General features: G+C 39.3%; 1 protein-coding gene and 1 long non-coding RNA gene across 3 annotated transcripts; one reads left to right on the top strand and one right to left on the bottom strand.

Annotated features, from left to right (window-relative positions):
* Positions 1 to 786: 786 nt before the first annotated feature.
* LOC129348127 (uncharacterized) lies at positions 787 to 5211 on the bottom strand. 2 transcript variants are annotated; one of them, XR_008600585.1, is made up of 4 exons: positions 5015 to 5211; positions 4017 to 4117; positions 3132 to 3289; positions 787 to 2894 (listed from the first exon to the last, which is right to left on the bottom strand). It is a non-coding gene; the product is annotated as an uncharacterized LOC129348127 (long non-coding RNA). The 2 variants fall into 2 exon arrangements; XR_008600584.1 differs by lacking the exon at positions 3132 to 3289.
* A 701-nt stretch (positions 5212 to 5912) lies between these two features.
* Positions 5913 to 20783, top strand: zgc:101540 (hsFATP2a_ACSVL_like domain-containing protein). Its single transcript, XM_023284128.3, has 10 exons — positions 5913 to 6694; positions 8696 to 8905; positions 11303 to 11461; positions 11568 to 11692; positions 11780 to 11974; positions 14008 to 14098; positions 14859 to 15057; positions 15286 to 15383; positions 15497 to 15627; positions 20351 to 20783. Exons 1-10 carry the CDS (start codon positions 6217 to 6219, stop codon positions 20525 to 20527), a joined length of 1863 nt encoding a protein of 620 aa, XP_023139896.1. The 5' UTR covers positions 5913 to 6216; the 3' UTR covers positions 20528 to 20783.
* The last annotated feature ends 1275 nt before the right edge of the window (positions 20784 to 22058 follow it).

Here is a 22058-nt window from a genome sequence, read left to right as displayed (position 1 = left end):
GTAGACCTAAAGGATGGTTTGGAGTAATATTCTACTCTAAACTCTTCCAATGTAGACCTAAAAGGTTGATCTGATGGTATAGTCTACTCAACATCCTGGAACATTTACCTAAAAGGTTGGTTTAATGGTATATTCCCAGAAGAACCCTTGAACATCGGGCTTAATGGTATATTCCACCCAAAATACCAAGAAGCCAGTGTAAAGGAAATGTAGACCTAAAAGGATTGATTAAAGGAATATTTAAACGATTATTTTCATTATTTAATAATCTGTTATCAGTCAGAACCCTGGCAAACTTATTTTCATCAGTTTTTTTAGTGGAAGTCACAAATAAAGGAGCTCTTGGTTTTTCCTGGCGTTACTGAGTCCAAAGCTGCTGTTTCAACACAGACACGTTCACATGCATCCACAAACCTCTCAGCACTCAAACACCCACAGACAGGAGGCCGGCTGAGCCGAGGCTCGGCGGCGTCCTCAGACCCACGAGTCGGGGAGTCGCTGAACTTGTTGGTCCGGTTTGAAGGCCTCCATGTGGTCCAGTAGAAGTCCACGTAGTCGGTGTTGGCTTTGAACCGCAGTGACTGGCCTCCATCAGGTGGACCGGCTCGTCCTCGTAGGACTCCTCCTGTAGCCTTGAGGGAACCACAGGAACATTCAGTAGCTGTTGGAGTTCTTCCTGTCAGGCTCGTGGTAGAACGGCTCTGAAGAATCTTGTACTTGTCTTATCTGGAACAATCTAACAGCCTAAACTGTTAACAGCAGTGTAAAGAAGCAAACACACAGGCATAGATTAGGACTCAAACTAGATTTATTTTAGAAAACAAATCAACTTAGAGGCATTTGTTCACACGTGGCTGAATAGGAGGCCGTCCAATCAGATTTGAGGTCTTCACTCTGTAGGTTGGTTGTTCGGTGAGACTCTTGGACCTCCATCAGCTGACGTGGATGTTTGATGGTCTTCTTCTCTAGTGCCAGATGATTCATCCATGAATTCAGCAGCTACAGACTGAAATGAAGCTCATGCTGCAGTTATTGAATTCCTGTTCCAGATCAAATGTTCAGAGCTCACCTTGAATGCATGCCGTCTGATGGTTTTTCTCATTGTAGTCTTCAATAAAGTCTTTTTCCTCATGTCAGGATGTGGTGAGACTCTTTCTCAGTCTCTGCAGACGTCCCTCATTGTGCATCTCCAGAGAAGAAACAGAAAAACTGATCACTGCTTCAGCATCACAAACGCTCTCCAGCATTGAGAGTGTTTTAGGAATTCATTCATTGTGTTGTGATCTTTGAAGGAGCAGAAACTTTACAGCTGCCAAAGATATGAGCTCCAATTCTATATGTTTTAGGAAATGAAGTTCATCAAATGAACACTTGATTATTGCTGATAACGCTCATTAAATTACTGAAGAAATCCAACATAAAAACCTGTAAACTCTCAGGCAGCTTTTGTTAAAGTTTGTCTATAATTCTATCATCATGTTCTGGAACCAGGACTCTACAGAAGTTCCTTCAAACAGATACTTGTGTGTTTCTATTTAAGGCCTCAGGTTTGAACGTACAGCAGAGGATTAGAAAGGAGTGATTTTAATATTCAAATCAGTCGAGTAAATGTTTGGTGTGAAAATTATTAAAATTTTGATTTAGAGAGATTTGTGTCAAATAATATTGTAGAGTCTCACTTAAATACATCCAAATGAGTTCAGTGTATTTACATTTTATAGAATATTTGATTTCTTAATCTCAATACTGTAGGGTCTGACCCTAAATATTATAATAATGATGTCAATTTAAATAATATTTTAGTGCAGAGTCATAAACTTTAATCAGCTAAACTTGCATAATAAATATCACTGCACAATCTTAACCTGAACATTCATATTATTGAGGTAAATTTACATAAATCATGATATTCTAGAGTCTTAACTGGAATATTTCTAACATTAATCTTTTTGTATTGTGCTGATAAACAACAATAACCTGACTTTCAGTTAATATTTGTTGTCTGTGATTGTGAGACTAAATTCCTCCACATTCTGGAACTGGACTGCATCCCAAAATGGAAACATGGACAGAATTTAACACTCATGTATCCATGGCAACGCTAACGTTTCTGCTTCGTACCAAAGTTCACAACACAAGTAAAGATTTTAATGTAAAACTTCAGGGATGACTGCTGACCATAAGTATTCTGATCAATACTTCATGATCAATATCAGGACAGATGTTACAACTCCAGCTGTTACATTAGACCGCAGTTATTCACAGAGAAATTAAAACACCACATTCCTCATAAAAACTAGATGGGACTTTTATTAAATAAAGTGTTGGTGAATAAACAGTGTAAAAAGTGCAAAGCAGCTCCATTAAATCAGGAGATGTGAGACTTCCACAGCATGGATCACCATCTGCTGTGTTGATTCATAGCTGAATGTCAGAATGAACTGAGATAGAAAAGCTGCTTTGAGCTGCAACATTACGGTCTGACAATCCAGCACCATCACAGTTTTCATCTGGTTGTTTTGCTTCAACATGCTGTGAAGTTCAGTTTTTACCTGAATCAATACAGAGATTCTATTTTCAACCAAGACTGAAATAAAAATTAGAATGTTATGAGGTTATTATTGCAACTAAATCCTTTCAGATGGAAGGATTTACTTCTAAGTTCTAATTCAAGTTTCAGTTGGAGCACATTGCATTCACAAAGAAAAATAGCGAAACCTTCACAGCAACATTTAATAAACCTAAAGCTTCCCTGTTGGCTCATTGGTGGAGTTTGTTACTGAGCATCTGAACCTTAAATCCAGTGAGACGACCATCTTCAGTCGAGGCCAGTCAGAGAACTTCAAGACCTTCCATCAGCTGGACCAGATGTGGCATCATCTCCCTCTGAACATCTGGATGACAGGAGAAAAGACAGAAATCAAACACAGATCACAGGAATACTATTTATTCACTTTCATCATTTTATAAAAGTAGCATGAACTTTATTAAAACTTGACAATATCAGTAATGGAAGTAAATGTTTTTATCTCATGTTGAAGCTAAATTTAAAGTCAATTTTAATGACAGTTTATCCTGAGAGTGAGAATGGAGCTTTTCTTTCATTTTTAGAATATTCCCGCAAAATATACCTGCTAAGCTGTTCACCTGGGTTCCACACTCCCCACATCCAGATCTGCTTGAGCATCTGTGGGATGGTCCAGGATCAGCCTGGTCTAGGTAGGACCCACCCTGCAACCCACAGGACCCACAGAATCCACAGGACATCCCCAGAGGTTCTGATGAACCACTGGGTCAGAGGAGTTTTAGCAGCATAAAGGGACCAACACAGTATTAGTCAGGTGGTCAGAATGTTATACCGTTATATTGTCATGCTGATTATATGATCAGTAAATGTTACCATCAATTATAACGTCCACATTGATCAGGAAAAAAAAAACAACTCAGTTCATTCAGAAACTGTGGGGTTAAACCTAAAAACACAGACCTCAACAGCAGTTTGTTTCAAAGCAGAACACCAGCTGGTTTTCACTAAAGAAGCTTTCAAAGCAACAATTACATGACAGTTTTGTTCTCATTAAGTTCAGAGTCAGCCAAAATAATGTACACACATCAGGAAAAGAAAAACTTTCATAAATATTTCATTTGTATAAGTACTTCTATACATATAGATTCCTCTTTCTAAGTTTGATCAAATCACGATAACTCTGTGTCCTGTTGTACGATGTTTTCCCAACAGATGGCGCTACCCTCATGAATGCAGCATCAACAAGTGATGTCTACAACACAACAGAAATGTCTGGAAGCCAGTGGCCACCACTTTGAACACCTCTTGTAATTGTAGAGGCCAAAGATAACTTTTATTAATCTGGTGATGTCTGAATAAATTTGGTATTGAAATATTTATGCAAGTTTTTCTTTTCCTGATGTGTGTAAACATTATTTTGGCTGACTCTGCATAATGGGTTTCTGACAGGTCACCAGGCAACATCTTTTTATAATAATGACAAACATACCTGCATTCTACAGGAGTGATTTTCCTCATGTGCAGGTAAAGATGTGTGAGGAGCTTAGAGATGACAGGAGCAGGAGTCATCCTCACTAATTCAGCTTCCACCTAGAAACAGAAAGACCACAAAGAAACACACTGATATACTCTCAAACGTTCAACCTCACAGCCTCAAAATATCTGTTTAGGAAGTGTTGTGTTTCTAAATTCTGCTGAAAGCATTGACAGACATTCTCTTACAAGGTTGTGTAAAAAGCAGCCTGTCCTCTGAGCTACTGAGAAATTTTCCTGAACAAAGTTTCTATGTGTAAATCAGCTCAACAAAAACTAAAGCCTCAGTCAGAGATAACAGGTATTGCAAATTATAAAGAACTTTCTTTATTAACTCAGACTTTCTGCTTCAACCTCACATAAAAAGGGGAGTTTAACTCGTCAGGTGACTGAAAATGAACGGCTTGTGCAGTTCTAGATCCAAAAGTAGGATGTTTCAACTCATGTTTTACTACAAATACATGCAGTAATAAATAAATATAATGGCTGGTTGTTAGTTTATTCACTATTAATGTCACTTTATATACTGGATTGAATTTGAGCAGTGGAAGAGAGAAGGAATTTAATGAAATTATGGAGATTCAGAGAGGTAATGTTGCGCAATGTTAAGCGCGGTTTAATTCAAACCAGCTGAATGTTAAACTTCAGTGCAGCTCAACGGGTTTCAGTGAACCTTAAAGTATAATAACTTTTTTAAAAGCTAAAATACACAGCAGAGAAATACAGGTTGAGAAGGTCATTCTAATAATGACGGACAACTGTGGCAGCAACTAACACAGGTGTTCAGCGGTAAGTTAGCCACTTGTGTTAATTAGCCCGCTAGCTAACTTAGCCGCTTAGCTAGCTAACGCGTCCGGACCAACTGCTCAAACACGACAAACACAACTCTTCACAAGTCGCTGACTTAACGTACAACAAAACAACGCTACTGGTTAGAAGTATTTATCTTCTTACCGTGTTTTACTCCGAAAACAAGATCAACAGCAGCCAGAGATGCTATCAGAAAGATACATAGAATACTAGATACGCTAGCGCGCTGTCTTCTATATTATCTATGGTCTGACCAATCGCTGCTCTCTGGCTCCGCCCTCTGAGAATCTTGTTGTCGTTTGGCTCCACACTTGCTGATGACCACTTCCGGTCTCAGAAAATGAAAAAACGGACATTTTTTCGTTTCTGTCTCTTACTGATTTTACTTTGTTATTCTAAATATAAAACAAAAATCAAAGCATTTTTAAAAAAATCGTATATCCCCTTTTGATCATGAAAAGGAAAAACGCCTTGTATTTCAATTTTAATTTTTGTATTTTAAAACGAAAATCAAATAACCACTCGTTTTTTGTTTTTCAATACCCGTTTCAGAACGGAAAATCCAATTACCAGATCCGTACACGGACCCTGCAACAGTGGGTTTTACAGGGTTAAAGTTGCCACCCTGAAATAAGGAGAACTCAAAGAGGCATTTTGTACAATGCTGCAGCTTTAAAATACATGTTTAAAAACTTTATTGGTAAGGAAAACAACCATTATTTCCAACCGTGCTTGCTGCAGTTAACAGGACGCTGACATCAGGATTGTGGGGAGCTGTTTGTGTTATTTCTGAGCAGCTTCGCTCCTCCCATCCATCAGCTGAGTTCAGCTGAGGAGCCAGCAGCCTCCTCCTCCGCTCAGATTGCAGATTTATGAGGAGGGCTGCCATTTGTTGAATGCCTGTAACGGTTTATGGCATTTGCTATTAATGTGCATTAACAGATATCAGTCTTCCTGCTGCTGCTTAGAGAGAGTCACAGACAGATTAACTGCAGTTAATTGTCAGAACCTGGAGGTGTCGCAGCAGAAGTGAACTTGGCTTCATGTTTGTCACTTTTTCACTTGTGTGGCTGTTTTAGATGTTGCACAGGAGAAGTAGTTTATAGATGATGAGTATAACATGTGAATTTAGTGCATTTGAGATGAAATAAAGGCTGAACCACCAGGGTGGACGTGGAACCAGCCTATCTGTTGACTGGAAAACATTCCCCAGAATGAAGGAGGGGTCGGCGGGCCAGAGCTGAGCGCCGCCCCGGACTGTTTGAACTTTCGCACAAATACTCCTCAGCTGCTGCACTTCCACCTCCTCCGTCTCTCTCCGACTGGTTTTCGGGCGCTCTGGCAACATGTATTTGTGGCTCACAGCGTTGGCCGGACTGGCGATCCTGTTTTTCTTCTACATCAGGGCGCATTTCCCCTACTTTAGCGCAGATTTCTGGACCGTCCTGAGGAGCGTCGGACTTGGCCTCAGGCTGCTCAAATACAAGAGGATCAAACCGTTCTACAGCATCTTGGACTGCTTCTTGGATGCAGTGAAGAGTCACCCCGATAAGATCTTCCTGCACTTCGAGGGTCGCGCCTACACCTATGGAGAAGTGGACAGACAGAGCAACAAGGTGTCCAGAGCCCTGCAGGCTGAAGCGCGGCTGAAGGAGGGGGACGCGGTGGCTCTGTTCATGGCCAACGAGCCCAGTTTCGTGTGGATTTGGCTCGGTTTGGCCAAACTGGGCTGCCCGGCTGCTCTGCTCAACTTTAACATCAGATCCAAGTCTCTGCTGCACTGTTTCTCCTGCTGCGGGGCCAAAGTGATCATCGCCTCTCCAGGTAAGACTCTGAGATGTTCAGTCATCCTCCAGGGGCCTCAAAACTCTATTTCATTAACCTGCTGCTCAGAAGTGCAAAGTTCATTGATTGTACACTGGTCCAGTCACCAGCCACAGGTATTTACATTATAGGCGAGAAGTTATTGCAAAGTACTTTCACTGTAGTGTATTCGAGTGCCACAGTTTTGTCTGTTTCACAACATTTTTTTTGTTCATTCATGGGAGGCTTCTAAAACCCTGTGGATGAAACCTTTTACCATGTGGCCTCTTACAAAAAAGAGGAGTGTCTAGATGGGGCCAATGGTTGCAAGAAACTCCCTCTAAATGTCTGATTGTTGAAAAGAGGTGAGCATATTCTCAAAATGTGTGCATATTTGCTACTGCATATGTTGGGAACCACTGGACTTGGCTACAGTGCCAACAGGTTCTAAAATTATTAAAACTTGCTTCAGCTTCTCTGGCTGCTACTTTAACCCTTTGATGCACAGCATGGGTCAAAAGTGACCCATATTCATTGGAAAATGATTATCTTTTGACCCATGTGGTGCATCAAAGGGTTAAAATAATGATACATCAGTATTAACGATATCAGGACCATGGCAGGAGGTAGTTTAAATCCATTTAGTTAATACTACTTCCATGCTTAACTGAAGAAACTTATAATATTTTTTTCTTACAGTTTTATTAATGCTTTTTCTCTAGTAAGGGTTGCAGATTAAATATGCCTTGGTCCAGCAGAGCATTAACTTCTGACATAATTAAGATTGTTTTCAACAACAGGGTTTGTCCATTATTGGTTTAACTCTTACAAGAACGGTCAAGCAATTCAACAGAGCATTCAGGTCTGCTGAGGGCAAGTGACCAAATGAAGAAAGTGCACAGAACTTTTAAAGAATGAAAGGAGGACAAAGGAAAAGGACAAGCAGGTGGTCATCAGTGCACACCTGTGTGAGCTGGGGTTGTGAGATATCATCCCCATCTCCTCAAAACTATCACCCCCTAAAGCTAGCAGGACGCGGTAGTTATGGTTATGTCCTTGTGCAGCGTAGAGAGAAGTCTGCAAAAACCCTTTTACTGGATGGACTATGCTGTTCACTAATGTTCTTTATACCTTCATTCCACACTATGTTTCAGATGAACAGCTCTGTTTTCCCTGCAGACCTCCATAAAGGCTGCAGTGACCTGGCAGTGGGTTGGTTAGATTACATTTTAGCAGAGAACCTTGAGATTAACAGCACCGGCCCTTATCATTAGTAGTTTTTATACTGCTTTTAGTGGTGCATATTGGCAAACAACTGTCACGACAGTCTTGTTGACACACAGTGAACCTTGGTCCTTCGACTGATTGTTAAATCAGACTCAACTGCTGATGATTAAACCAACAAGTGTAATTAAAATAATGCCACAAGTTGAATGTGCTGCTTACAGGTTAACGCAATAAAACACTGAGGGCTGTTTTATCAAAAATGATCATTGAGCAGCGGGGATTAGAACAGAAACAAAAAGACAGTTTTACTCAATCAGCCATTAACAGCTTTAACCTCGGTACTAAGGCTGCTGATAAGTTTTATTTGCACTAGAGGTGAGAAGAATGCGCAGAATCAAAAGAATAACTGAGTTGCATGTTCATTGCACTTCTTGAAATGGTTTGGTTCCAACAACAAACCAGGGCAGTGTGATTTTAAAGTAATGAGGATTTCTACGATTCTAAACCAGAAAAGCTACTTTACACTTTGATTGAAATGTGTTCATGAATCAAGGAACAAAAGCTCCCCCCCCACATGGTTTCAGTATTTATGCCCCACAACTCGTTTCTCTGCTTTCTCATTGTGCTGCTAAAGAGTCTCTCCAAAGAAAAGCATCCATGTGAGCTGAACTTCCTGCGCCATGTGCTCGTATCCCACTGGGGTCTGGTAACATGATACGGGCCTACATGTGCAGCATTGCGCAACAGAGGCCTCCGTCATATTGTGCGGAGCTGAATGCTTTACTGTATTTGCAGAGCTGCAGGGCGCTGTGGAGGAGGTTCTGCCGACGCTGAGGGAGCAGGGCATCAGCGTGTACCTGCTGTCTGAGAGCTGCAGCGTCCCGGGCATCAACGCTTTGTTGGACAAGATCTCCCAGGCCTCCGATCAGCCGATGTCCAGGGACCTCAGGGCCAACGTCCACATCAGGAGCACCGCTATATACATCTACACATCGGGCACCACAGGTACACCAGCAAACTCTGTGAAACACAAGTCTGCGCAAAACACACTCGTTCATAAGCTACTACACCATAATACAAACTAATGTAACGGTCATTTTGGGTGGAGCAATTTTGTCGTACTGTAAAGCTGAGACACATTTAAAATATTTATCCACCGCAGTGAGGGGAGACATTTGATTCCTCCAATTTGGTCTATCTTCTTAAGCAAGACACTGAAACTAAGAAGCAACTTCAACATACCAAGAATGATTTTTCATTATCTGGCTTCACTAAACTGAGCAGCTACAGTCATTTTAAGCCTTGAGTCAGTTCAGGGTTTCTGAATCCAGCTATGAGAGCATTTGTGTCAATATATAATTGAGGGACTGTTGAAGTCCATGGGATGTATCTTGCATACAGTTTAATTAACAATAAAAAATAATGTTTTTATATTCATTATGATCATGTCTTTACAAGTTCCCTAATTATTTGTTCTGGAAACAACTACTAATTAATAAAAAATGACTGGATATCACTAAAATGTCAACAAAATAACCGTCTAAATTTCATAACTACCTTCTAATTAGCTAAACAATAATAAAATGAGCTTATTCAAAAATTGTTTTGTGTTCTTTTTATTCAGTTGAGATAATCATGACAGATATTTCTTTTTGGCAATAAATCAAATTTTATATGGAAAATAACAAATTGTTTCTGTGTCCGAGAAATCACTTTCAACTAAGTTACCCATTACAAAAACACCTCTCAAAGAAGTGTGTTGATTCCAGATCACATGACCTGCTCCACATGATGTCATTTCCTGCTGAAGAAAAGACTCCAAGGCTTTCTGAGTTATTTAATATAAAGTAGTGTGTGAGTAAAGTGTGGATTTATCACGTCAACAGGTTTGCTGCAACAACTTTATAAATAACTTTCAATTTAAATTTTACTCAATTGTATATATAATATTTTAGAAGAATCTTTCTCTAAAAATGCCATGTGGTGTTTGGTTATAGGCAGCTATGTTGATTTTAGGCCTGAAAACAGCAAAAAATGTCAACTATGTCCCGCGATTATATATTGACCCGTTTACAGAAAAGGGGCAGTGTTCACCATGGACATTATCTAGAGCCACACATTCTCACAAAAGAGAACAAACTATAATCTTAAACAAATATGAGGAATTTAAAAATATAATACAGGCTAAATCAACTCAGCTGCTTTAGCCAAAGTAGGAAGGAAAGCTGCAAAAAAAAAACCCAAAAAAACCTGCGTGAATGTGCAAGTTAGTAGTAGTAGTAGTACTAACAATAGTAGTAGTAGTTGTAGTAGTTAGTAGTAGTACTAAAAATAGTAGTAGTAGTTGTAGTAGTAGTGCTAACAGTAGTAGTAGTAGTAGTGCGAATAGTAGTAATAGTAGTAGTAACTCACGATCAAGCAGGAGAAAAATCACTTTCACAATCCAACTCCACAGTTCACTGTAGCTCAGAATCTGAGTTTTAAGCATCTATTTTCTGATGAATGTTGTATTTCATTTACACCTGCTTTAAAGCCCACTGTTACGTCCCCGAGAACTAGGGGATGAGAGGAGTAGCAAGTATAAAGAAAGAACCGGGTAAAGAGGCAGGAAAATGGATTGCGTATCAAAAATGTTATTTATTTACAAAAAATTGCAAAGAAAACTAATCTAAATTCAACACAAGGTGTGCTTATTAACACAAAGCCGCTCTAAAATCAAAACAGCACACTGTTAGCTTTTAGCAGAACGTGAGAAACCAACACAGCACACTAGCCGCTGATCTGGCCACGAGGATCAGATTGGCTTGGCTTTTAACCATCTCTACTGATTGGGAGGTAGCTGCAGGTGTACCTGGCCACTCCCACCAGGTGTAACCTGCGGGAAAAAAAGGGGGACAGAACAGAAGCTAAGACCTACTCTACCTACACACAAACACACCAAGGAACGTAACATCCACATATTTAAAAAAAAAAAAAAAATCTGCTGAATTTGAAACACTCGCTGTAGACTAGAAAGTTGGCTACACACCACATTCATTGATTTTTGTGGCCATTAAGCAATAATCATTAACATATTCTAAGCTTATTTTAGATATGGTAAATTAGATAACGATTGGCAACATTGGGTTTTATTCGGAGTCTCATTTCTGGTCACCTGCAGTAATTAATGTGAGTTGAAGCAGCAGAGTTGGAGCCATAACACCTGACTAGTGATCTAAGAGACGAGACACGATTTCATCCATTGCTGATAGAAAATTATTGACGAGAAAATGTGCATATTAGAAGACAGAGAGAGAGAGCGAGTGAGTGAATGCACAGCAGAGAAGTGGATCATACTGCAGGAGTGGGTTTTGAGGCTTCAAGTAGAGCACAGGATGATTTATTATTCTCTGACCTTGGTAGGTTTGCCTAAAGCAGCCGTTGTCACCCATGAGAGGGTTTGGGCCTCCTCCTTCCTTCAGGCGGCGTGTGGAGTCACAACAGAGGACATCTTCTACATCAATCTGCCCCTCTATCACAGCGCGGGCTTCCTGATCGGCCTGGTCGGAGGCATTGAGAGAGGTAATGATCCTCTTTATCCTCTCATGAGTGCAGGAACAAAAGCGTTTGCACACTTGGGTTGGTGGCTGAGCGAGATAAAGGTTGCGCAATACGATGCTAATTGCAGGTATAACCATCATTCTGAGGAGAAAGTTCTCAGCCTCCCAGTTCTGGGACGACTGCAGGAAGCACGATGTGACAGTGATGCAGTACATCGGTGAAACAATGCGCTACCTCTGCAACATGCCCAAGGTAAACGGAATCAGGATCTGCTTTCAGTTACCTCACTGAGTTATTTTCACACGTCTCTGAATGGGCCTCGATCTCGATCTCAATCAGAAAGAAAATGAGAAAAACCACAAAGTGAGGATTGCAATCGGCAACGGAGTCCGACCTGATGTTTGGGCCGAGTTTCTGCATCGCTTCGGGGACATTAAAGTCAAAGAGCTGTACGCTGCCACAGAGGGAAACATCGGCTTCATCAATTACACGTCCAAGATCGGTGCAGTGGGGCGAGTCAATTTTGTGCACAAGGTAGGAGGAGGAAGCATGTCGGCTGTTTTAACCACGCGAGCAAAAACAGCTCCAGGGACGACACTGTTGGCCTGTTTTCCAGCCACTTTGGTCCAACTGAAATATGTCAACAGCTACTGATACACTGGTTTTATAATCTGCAGCGTTAGTGAGTTCATCTTTAATTTTGAGGTCAACATTTTGCTCACAACTACAACAATGCAGCATTTTCAGTTCACTGCTGCTCTAATTGGATTCCTCTCCATAGCAACAGCAGCTGAGGATCATGGGGAGTGAAGTATTTAGAGCTGCCTGCTGTTGCCAAAATGATGGATGGTCTCTCACAACAAAACTGAAGCTAGGGGACAGTTTGTCTTAGGTTTGGACACACCTTCTCATTCAGTGGCTTTTATTTAATTCTTTTCTACATTATAGATTAATACAGAAGACATCAAAGCTATAAAAGAATACATATGGAATTATGTTGTAAACAAAAGTGTTAATCTTCAGTATTAATCTACAATGTAGAAAATAATACATATAAATAAAAAGCACTGAATGAGAAGGTGTGTCCAAACTTTTGACTGGTAGTGTTTAGATCATAGTAAAACATTCCAGTGATGTCCCTGGACTGTGTGCTCAATGTTTGGCCAGTTGTAGCTTGAGATTCTTCACATGGGTGGTGGATCTCAGGTTTTAGCTTGTCTGTGGGGCCTCTGAGAGGAGAATATGTGGAGCTTGTCAGTCATTTACTTTAACCCTCGTGTTGTCCTCGGGTCATTCTGATCCCAAATAAAATCTTTTGCCATCGTATACTTTTATGTAAACAAGGTCTATTTGGCCCTAAATTCCAAAATGAAGGGAAAAAAATGTGGCAGTGTGTTGGACTGAAGTCAGACTAAAGGTGTAACACGGATTTGATTGACAATTTATACTGTATGCTTTAAATAACAGTCCAAATGGCAACTGGGAGGACATTACAAGGGTTTAAAGAGACAACTGTGTAGCAGTTGAAGTAGTAAATGCTGCAGAATTTTGTTTGTGAAGAAGTCACAATACACTCTGATATTTAAAAAAAATAAAATATTGATATGATTTCATAGAGCAATATATCTAAATGAGTAACACCAACATAGAAACAACATGAAGTACGTACATGAAGTATGTACGCTGCCACAGCTCTGGAAAGCTCTGCATTTAAAGCTCTGAAAAAGGTCCTAAGTGGACCAAACTACCATTTTCAAAGAACAGGATGTGATTAAAATCCAATGTTAAGCTATCCAGCATAAACTGGGAACTAAAGACAAATTTTGGGATTTTAAGCTTCCATATCAAAATCACTAACAGTATAATTTACTCCCTAAATGGCACAGTTTTGTTTGAAGAAGATTGTAGTTTAGTAAATAAAAAAAAAACTTTAAAGTAGCTTTATAGTAAAATAAATGCAGTGAAAGTACGATTAAAAAAAAAAAAAAGGTGGGCCATGGTGGAAACGCAAATTGTGCTTTCATTTGATGACATATAAACAGTTACTACTGGAGCCATTTCTGCTTAATAAACAAAAGATAAAAATAAAAGTCATAACATAACATAAAAGTCAGAACATAAACAATGACGTTTTCCAATGAAACGGACAGATGTAGTGAACCCCAACTGATCTCAACAGACTAAGAATAAACAAAGTTGAATATGAATAAGACCGATGAGTATTCTTTTTTGACATTTTGCAGTAATATCATTATTGTGAACTCTTTTGGCCACAATTATCACATAGTGAAACTGTTCTATCATGAGAGAGTTTTCTTCCTGAAGGGGGCGTGGACAGCAGCATCTCAGCGGTTTTTAAAACTACAGACACTGAAACAGCCCGTTTAGAACAGGGCTACAACAGAGGGTTAATACAGTCATGTTGAAATAAACCATCTTTTCAGTTTTGTGAGCTGATAAATGACAAGACTTATTCTGGAGACACGTGACACTTTAATTAGCTGAAAACAGGCACAATATGGGATCTAGACTGTTTAACTGATATTCTTTTTCTTCATCCTTCCCAGTTTTTCTTCCCCTTCACGGTGATCAAGTTTGACATTGAGAAGGAGGAGCCTGTCAGGAACTCTGCGGGTCTCTGCATCAAAGCAGCTGTAGGTGAGTCAATAAAGCTCCCTTCAAACATGCACCACTGTCCCTTAATCTGACGGCAGCAGAACGTGTCGGCTTCATGTCTGAATGTGCATCTCGGCCACTGTTCTGTAAAAGTTGTAACGCCAGTATGACCTTATAAGGTCAGATTTAGTAGCATTTCCGTATCACTGTCAGCACTAACGTCATTATTTAGTTTTGTTTGTAAATTATCCCTGATATGGAAATAGGTTAGATCAGGATCCAACAGCAGGTCACACTGTTCTTTATTGTTGGTAGCAGTTAGATTATAATCACACATGGACAGAATTTTCACTGTTTAGAAAGTCATAAACAAAGTAGACTGTTTATTTGGACACTTTAATACAGTGCTATTAGTTTAGGGTTGTCTTTTGTTTGTTATTGCATTAGTAAAGCAATACACCAAGTGACAGAATGTCATTGTTTTAATGGATTAATGAAACCAGCGATGTTATTATAACTCACATAGGGCTTAAACATCTGTAACATGGATGTTTACTTAGTACTCTATTTCTTTTACATGTGAACAGCAAAACCTTTTTGTTGTCTTTAGTATTTTAAGGAATAAATTATTAATCAATCAAAAGAAAACAAACAGCAATTTCATAATCAGTTTATAGGTCATTTTCAAGGCTCAACTCTTTAAATATGAAAATTTGCTGCTTCTCTGTTGATATTTTTATATTATGGTAGACATCTCTGGGTTTTTGGAAAGTTTTTCACTGTTTTCTTATGTCTTCATCAGGTGAGACGGGACTTTTAGTGGGAAAGGTAACTCAGAGGTCTCCCTTTGTTGGGTACGCTGGTAACCAGCAACAGACGGAGAAGAAGAGGCTTCGCGATGTCTTAAAGAAAGGCGACCTGTACTTCAACAGCGGCGATTTGCTTCGGATCGACAGCGACAACTTTGTGTACTTCCAGGACCGAGTTGGTGACACTTTCAGGCAAGTTGTGACTCTTTTTGTGTTTATCTGTCACTTTGGTTGTTTATATTTTCCTCTCTAAGGATGATGAAGTTGATTGAGTTTTATTCTGGCGAAGTTGTCGGATAATAGAAAAATGTGTCTTTTGCTGTTTTAACTGTGGATCAAATGTAGACATATTAGTGATCCACTTGTTGCACTATTTTTTTTATTCCACTAATCTTTGCTCTTTTGCTTGTTTTTTTACAGGTGGAAAGGAGAGAACGTCGCCACGTCGGAGGTTGCAGACATTCTCACAATGGCTTATTGCGTTTTAGAGGCAAATGTTTACGGCGTTAAAGTCGAAGGTAAAACCCCAGTACAATTATTTTACCAATCTGTTGGTATGGAAGAGGAAAATGAAGTTTAATGCTCTCTTTCCGTTTTAATACATCTGTGTGTGTTGAATCGGCCTGATCAGGTCATGAGGGACGGATCGGAATGGCAGCTGTCACTTTGAAAGAAGGACAAGACTTTGACTGTGCAGACGCCTACAAGCAGGTCGCCACCTATCTCCCAACGTACGCAAGACCCAGATTCATCAGGATTCAGGTGAGGTTTCTCCTCAGACTGCTCTGACTTGAGTCCTCACGTGGTTTCATTCTAATCTCTGTGGTCAGAATGTGTTGAAGGGACGTACCGATCCTACGTTTATTTTCTACCTGCCTTCCTCATTTCATTATTGAATTTATTCACTATAACAACATTAAACTGTGTTCACGTACTGTCCAGCTGCCAGAATCAAAACAGAAGAAGCTATGACGTGATTAAAGAGCCCAAACGATGCTTTCCTTTAGTGTGTTATGGAGTTTTTAACATGTTAAAGGTCTGCAAGTTAACGCATCCCAAAGTTCACACAAAAGGAAGTTATTTTCTAACACAGAAATCACTGCTCTTTATGTCCCTGAAATGCCTCATTAATAGTCCAGGCTTATCTTCAGTTACTTACGTCACCATGTCACATATTTAAAAGAGCGTTGACTGTAGCATGCCATTAAACATCAAAAAACAGCTCCCTTGCCGTCTGTCTAGCATTATTTTCGCACTAGAGCTGCTTTGGCTGGAGCTACATTCCTACACTCAAAGATTTGTGTTTACTAACCAACACTACCTTGCTTTCATCGGGCCAGCTGACCAATCAGAGCAGACTGGGCTTTTCAGGATGGAGGCCTTAAAGACACAGGAGCTAAAATGGAGCATTTCGGACAGAGAGTAGGAAGAGAACAGGATGAGAAAAGTAACATCTTTTTGAACATTAAAACATGTAAACATACTGTACTAGACCCTGAAAACAAAAATGATGAACCTGTAAATGTGCATACTATGGACTCTTTAATGTCATTACTGTGTTTCACAAGCAGTACTGAGTAACTCAGACTTTTTTGCCCCACATTTTTCCCATTGAGGCAACAAGGGAATGCAGGTTTACTCACATATCACCATTCAGAAACAACACGAGGCAAAGTTCTTCACAGAGGAATAGAAATGCATTATAGATAAGACATTAAAATTGCATTTAAAAGACAAAGGAGAAAAAAAGAGGTGAATCATAGTTAAAATATTAAATTATAGCCACATATTTAATTCATTGGAACGCAGCAATAAGATAATGTCTTATGTTCTGGTTTAAATGAGATGAGCTGCCGGTTTTAGCTTTTCTACAGGTGGGAGCCTTAGAAACTAAAAGCTGCTTCACCTTGCTGGGTTTTATTCTGGGGAACATTAAGCCTGTCCCAAGTGCCCCGAAAGGTCTGGATGCTTTGTAATGTAGACGTAAATCAGACGTTTTTAGGCCAGAGACCCTTCAGCGCTTTACAGACAAGTGGTAGATTTTAAAATGAATCCTTTCACACAGGAATCCAGTGGTGTGATTTAAGCAGAGCTGCAATGTGCTCCACTTCTCTCAGTGTTGGTTAAGAGTCAGCACAGTGACCTTCTTGTTGCTTAAAATCTTTTTGATGGATGCTGTCGAGGCTGAAAGCGACGTGTGGGGAAAAGTAGAGACACTATTCATCTGAAAAAGTCCTGCCAGTAAAATAATTTATCTGCCATAAAGCCCACCTAAACAGATGATTGAAGATGATGCAGGAACAGACACTTTTTGTAGCTGAGACTGCAGTAAAACCTTAAGTTTAAAGGTTTATTTACATTGGAAATGGTAGTTTAAATTATTAAAGATCGGTAGTTATGACATACAGTCAACCTGAAATTATTCATACCTAGAGCAAATTTTGACTTAAAGTTACTTTTATTCAACCAACATTTAAAAGTAACAAGTCAAAATTTGCTAGGGGTATGAATAATTCGGCCTTGACTGTACATTTGACTTTATCATAATGCTGTAGTTGAATGGATTTTATCGGTATACTATTATACTAACACTATTATAATCATATACTACTATGGTATTGTAATAATACTATTATGATTATTATTTATGGAAAGAATTAAGTTATATAAGTAAAAATACATTATATCACTTATATATATGTATATACTTGTTTAACACTCTGAACCCCAGGCAACTTTTGGGTGTGCTTTTTGCTGCCAATATTTGGGCTATAAAAAATAAAAAAGTACTCACCGTGGACTCTTTTTCACTACATTTTAAAATCCCACATCTCTATGGAAACAGCACAACCATGGCTAGAAGTAGAAACAAATCAAGTGTTTTCTGTGCACTATGGCATAGTTCTAATTATAAGAACCTAAAAAAATAAATAAATAAATAAATAAAGTTTTTTTTCTTTCATTATGTATTTTACAAAAATGGAAAAAAAGAAAACACGTACAACATTTTTCCATGGTGGCTCTACGTGCTACTGTCAAGCCAAAATTATTCATACCCCTAGCAAATTTTGACTTAAAGTTACTTTTATTCAACCAGCAAGTTTTTTTTTTTATTAAAAATGACACTGGTGTTTCCCAAAAGATAATGAGATGATGTACAAGAGGCATCATTGTGGAAAAAAATAATTTATCAGCTTTTATTTACATTTAAAGGTAATTTTAAGTCAAAATTTGCTAGGGGTATGAATAATTTTGGGCTTGACTGTATATATATTTTACTATTTCCGTGTTTATGACCTCTACACAACAAGTCTAGATGGGTATTTCACCATGCTGAATGTATCTTCCAACAACTTGCCTCTCTCTAAACCAGGGGTCACCAACCTTTTTGAACCTGAGAGCAACTGCAAGGGTACTGAGTAGTATGAAGGGCACCTTGTTTGATACAAACTTCCTCAATAGCAAACTTGTGCCATCATCTTTAAACAATAATAACAATAATGAAAATAATATGTAAAGAGACTGATCACATTTATGTTAATTATTCCCTACAATACTTATTAACAATGATTTCCACAACAATGATGATAGGAGACACACACACATATGACATTTTTTGTAAATATCTTTCTTGGCAGTTTTGTATGAATCAGCGTATTTGCAGCATTTTGTTCAAAATCACACCAGTTACATTTTTGTGGAAATTATCACTTCTAAGATTTTTAGGAAATCATTAACTGCCATCAAATCATGCTTCATTTGTGCAAACTACTACCTTTGTAACATTTTTGAACAATTCATGAACTCTGTCCCATGTTTGTACAATCAGTTATGTAAGAAACAAATCTACTTTTTCAAATTTTGAAATGAATCCTATCACATTAGTACTAATCACCAGCATTTTTCACCAACATTGCATATTTTTAACAGATCATAACAACAAATCATTACACGTTTTCAACAAATAATTTTTCACATTTTTGTGTAATGGCAGTGTTTTGAATGACAACATGTTACTTCTTTCTTTGTCTGTAAATGTGTGTTAGTGGGAAGCCTGGCATTGCAGAGCTTATCATGTCTTACCTTTACCTTGCAGCTCACAGTTCAGATGGTTCAGTTTCCCAGTGATGTCCGTTAAAAATGCAAAGGCAAGAATCCACTCAGTGTCCTCAAGCAGCGAGCTGTCTTCCCCTTTGGATTGCATCAACTGTTTGATTTCGGCCAACAGTGACAAAAAACGCTGCAAAACTGTTCCCCTGCTGATCCATGGGGTTTCTGTGTGTAGTAACAGGTCACCATGTTCAGCTCACAGCTCCTCCAGCAGCACCTTCAATGTCCTGGTTGTTTGGCTTTGGAGCCATTTATGATCTCTATGACACGAGTCATCACATGATCAAATCCGGCCACTTTTGTACATACATATGGCCTGCTGGTGAATGATGCAGTGGTAATGTGGGAATGTTGGGAAGTCTGGATCACCTCTGCATCATACAATGAAGCCTGCATGGCGACCCGTCATGGAGGAGCCCCGTCAGTCCTCACTGAAACAAGCTTTTCTGATGGTACATTTTTCTCCACGAAGAAACTTTTCGCCGCATAGCAGATGTCAAAGCTGCCTTTAAGTCCCGGGCTTTTCCTGTCCGTAGTGCGCATACAGTCTATGTGCTACCAGGTGGCTAGTTAGCATGGAAGCTTTTGTAGCGGCTAAAGTAGCATCTCTCCACATTGTGCCGCTTTGCCGACGCAATAGTCACCCCGCAAATAGGACACACACATTTATCTTTCACTGTCGTGAAAAAGAACTCTTCCTTCCAATCACTGTAAAAATAGTGTTTTCTCTTTCGCTTTTCTGCCATGTTTTGAGAGTAAAAACCACACCTAGCTTCCCAGAGTGTCTGCGTCCGGACGCTTCAGCAGAATGACGTGGTGGTTTGACATGCGCAGTGAACTTTGACTCGGACAAGGTCAAAGTTCATTTACACCCAATACATTTTTGTTTTTTAAAAAAAAAAAAAATTAAATATTGTAATTTGAAATCTGCCTCAGTGTAAGTATTTTTGATTAAAAAAAGAACAGAAACTATATATTTTTTTATAAAGAATTTCATGGTGACTAGTGTTATTTTTAGAACATGTGTTGAGGGCAACTCACACGGTCTCTGCGGGCAACCAGGCGCCCGCGGGCACCGTGTTGACTACCCCTGCTCTAAACCATTTGCTGCATTCTTTTTATTGATCGAGTATGTTTTATTTTCCTCTAAATCTCTCTTGCTGTCTCCTTTCTGCTTAAGCTCAACCCTCAGTTCACCTGAAATATGAAGTGATTTTAATGAAATATCCCAATTTTCACTCCGTTTTCCCAATGAAACCACATGTCCCTTATTAGCTTGAAGATCAACGTAAAATCTAATGATTCTTTCTGTTCCTGCAGTTTCTGGCTCTGTTGAATTCTTTTTAATTTTTTTTTTCCAAACTGTGTTTTGTAGCCCTCCCTGGAGATGACGGGAACATTCAAGATGAAGAAAGTGAAACTGGTGGAGGAGGGATTCAACCCAGCTCAGATCAAAGATCCTTTGTATTTCCTCGATCCTGAGAAAAAGACTTACGTTCCCATGACTGAGGAGATCTACAGAGCAATCGCTTCTATGGAAATAAAACTGTAACACAGAAACTAACGCAGTCAGTGATGCAACAGCTCATTCATGGACTTTAACAGTGAACTAATCTCAGGGAAACCCTTCATCATGATTGAATATAAATTGTTTTTTAATTAACACAACTACTTCACACCTCTATGGTTTTTAAAAAATGGATTCCATTATGCAGACAGTAAGTGATATACAGGTTTGTCTCACTGCCACTGTTGTGCTATTAATAGTTGTGTTTTAATTAATAAAATTCTGGTTCTTATTCCCCTGACTCACTTATGATCAGATAAACTGTGGCATTTAAAATGGACTCTTATTTCGGGATTTGTTTTTTTCCATTAGCCTAAAGATTTTAAATACTGATTCATGTCAGTTGTTACCTAGATGCACGTTGACCTGTCACACGCTACTTGCATCACTCACTGTTCAACCTGTTGTGAGTTTAGCTGGACTTTTGTACAGACTTGTGTACTCACGGCACACGCTGAAACAACAGATTTGTTATTTCACTGTGTGCCCTCGTAACCTCAAAGGGTCAGTGTGTGCTTTAGTGTGGGGTAATAACCCTTAAAGACACAAACATATCGTTAGAATTTATTCTGAAAGAGGGAAACACTGCATTATCTTATTTATAAAACTGTTCAGACTCTTTGCTGTGGCGCTACATACTGTGGTCAGCACCATCCTGTTTCTGTAGTAATCTGTGAGATGTTGCTAGAATGTGATTGTAGTCAACCTTCAGTAAAGTGAATGGAGAGAGTTCAGAAAGGCAGACACTTGTATATGATCTCCCAATTAAGTCCAGAAACTCTCTATAGACCTCTACATGTCAGCATGAGAAGAAAAAAATTTTGATCTGATGAGTCAAAAACTGATCTATCTGGGTGCCCAGATAGCTCTGCTGATTGAGCAGGCAACTCATAAACAGCGGCTATAGTCCCTGACGCAGCAGTCGTGGGTTTGAATCCAGCTTATGGCCTTTTACTGCATGTCATTCCCCAACTCTTCTACCCACATTTCTTGTCTCTCTCTCCACTGTCCAATACATAGTAAAAAAAAAGGTAACTATTTAGTCAGAGCTTTAAGGACTCTGAACACCAGTCACTTGTCATTACAGAAAGTCAGACAGACAAACATACACCGATTGCCACATAACTCGCCGCATTCCTTGGCGGAGTAAAACTGAATGCAGCTAAATACAGAGTTCTTTAAAGAACCTGCTCTAGACTGCAGCGACTGAGACTACGATGACATTCAGGCATATGGATTCTGTAAAGCATCTTGAGACCATTTGACCTGTAATTGGCCCTTTATAAATAAAATTGAACTGAACTGAATGACGGCTGACCTTTCAGAACAGCAGTAAGTAATAATATACAGTCAAAACAACACTGGAGTGGTTTCAGGACAAATTTCTTATTGCTCCTGAGGGGCCCAGCAAAAGCCCAGATTTAAACCCTATGAAACATCAGTGGGAAGACCTGAAGACAGCAGTTTACAGACACTTCCCATCCAATCTGAAAGGGCCTCAAACAATCTGCAGAAA

This window comes from Amphiprion ocellaris, chromosome 3 (genome assembly GCF_022539595.1).
Source record: "Amphiprion ocellaris isolate individual 3 ecotype Okinawa chromosome 3, ASM2253959v1, whole genome shotgun sequence".
Lineage (NCBI taxonomy): Eukaryota > Metazoa > Chordata > Actinopteri > Pomacentridae > Amphiprion > Amphiprion ocellaris.
This window is presented reverse-complemented; position numbering and strand designations above follow the sequence as displayed.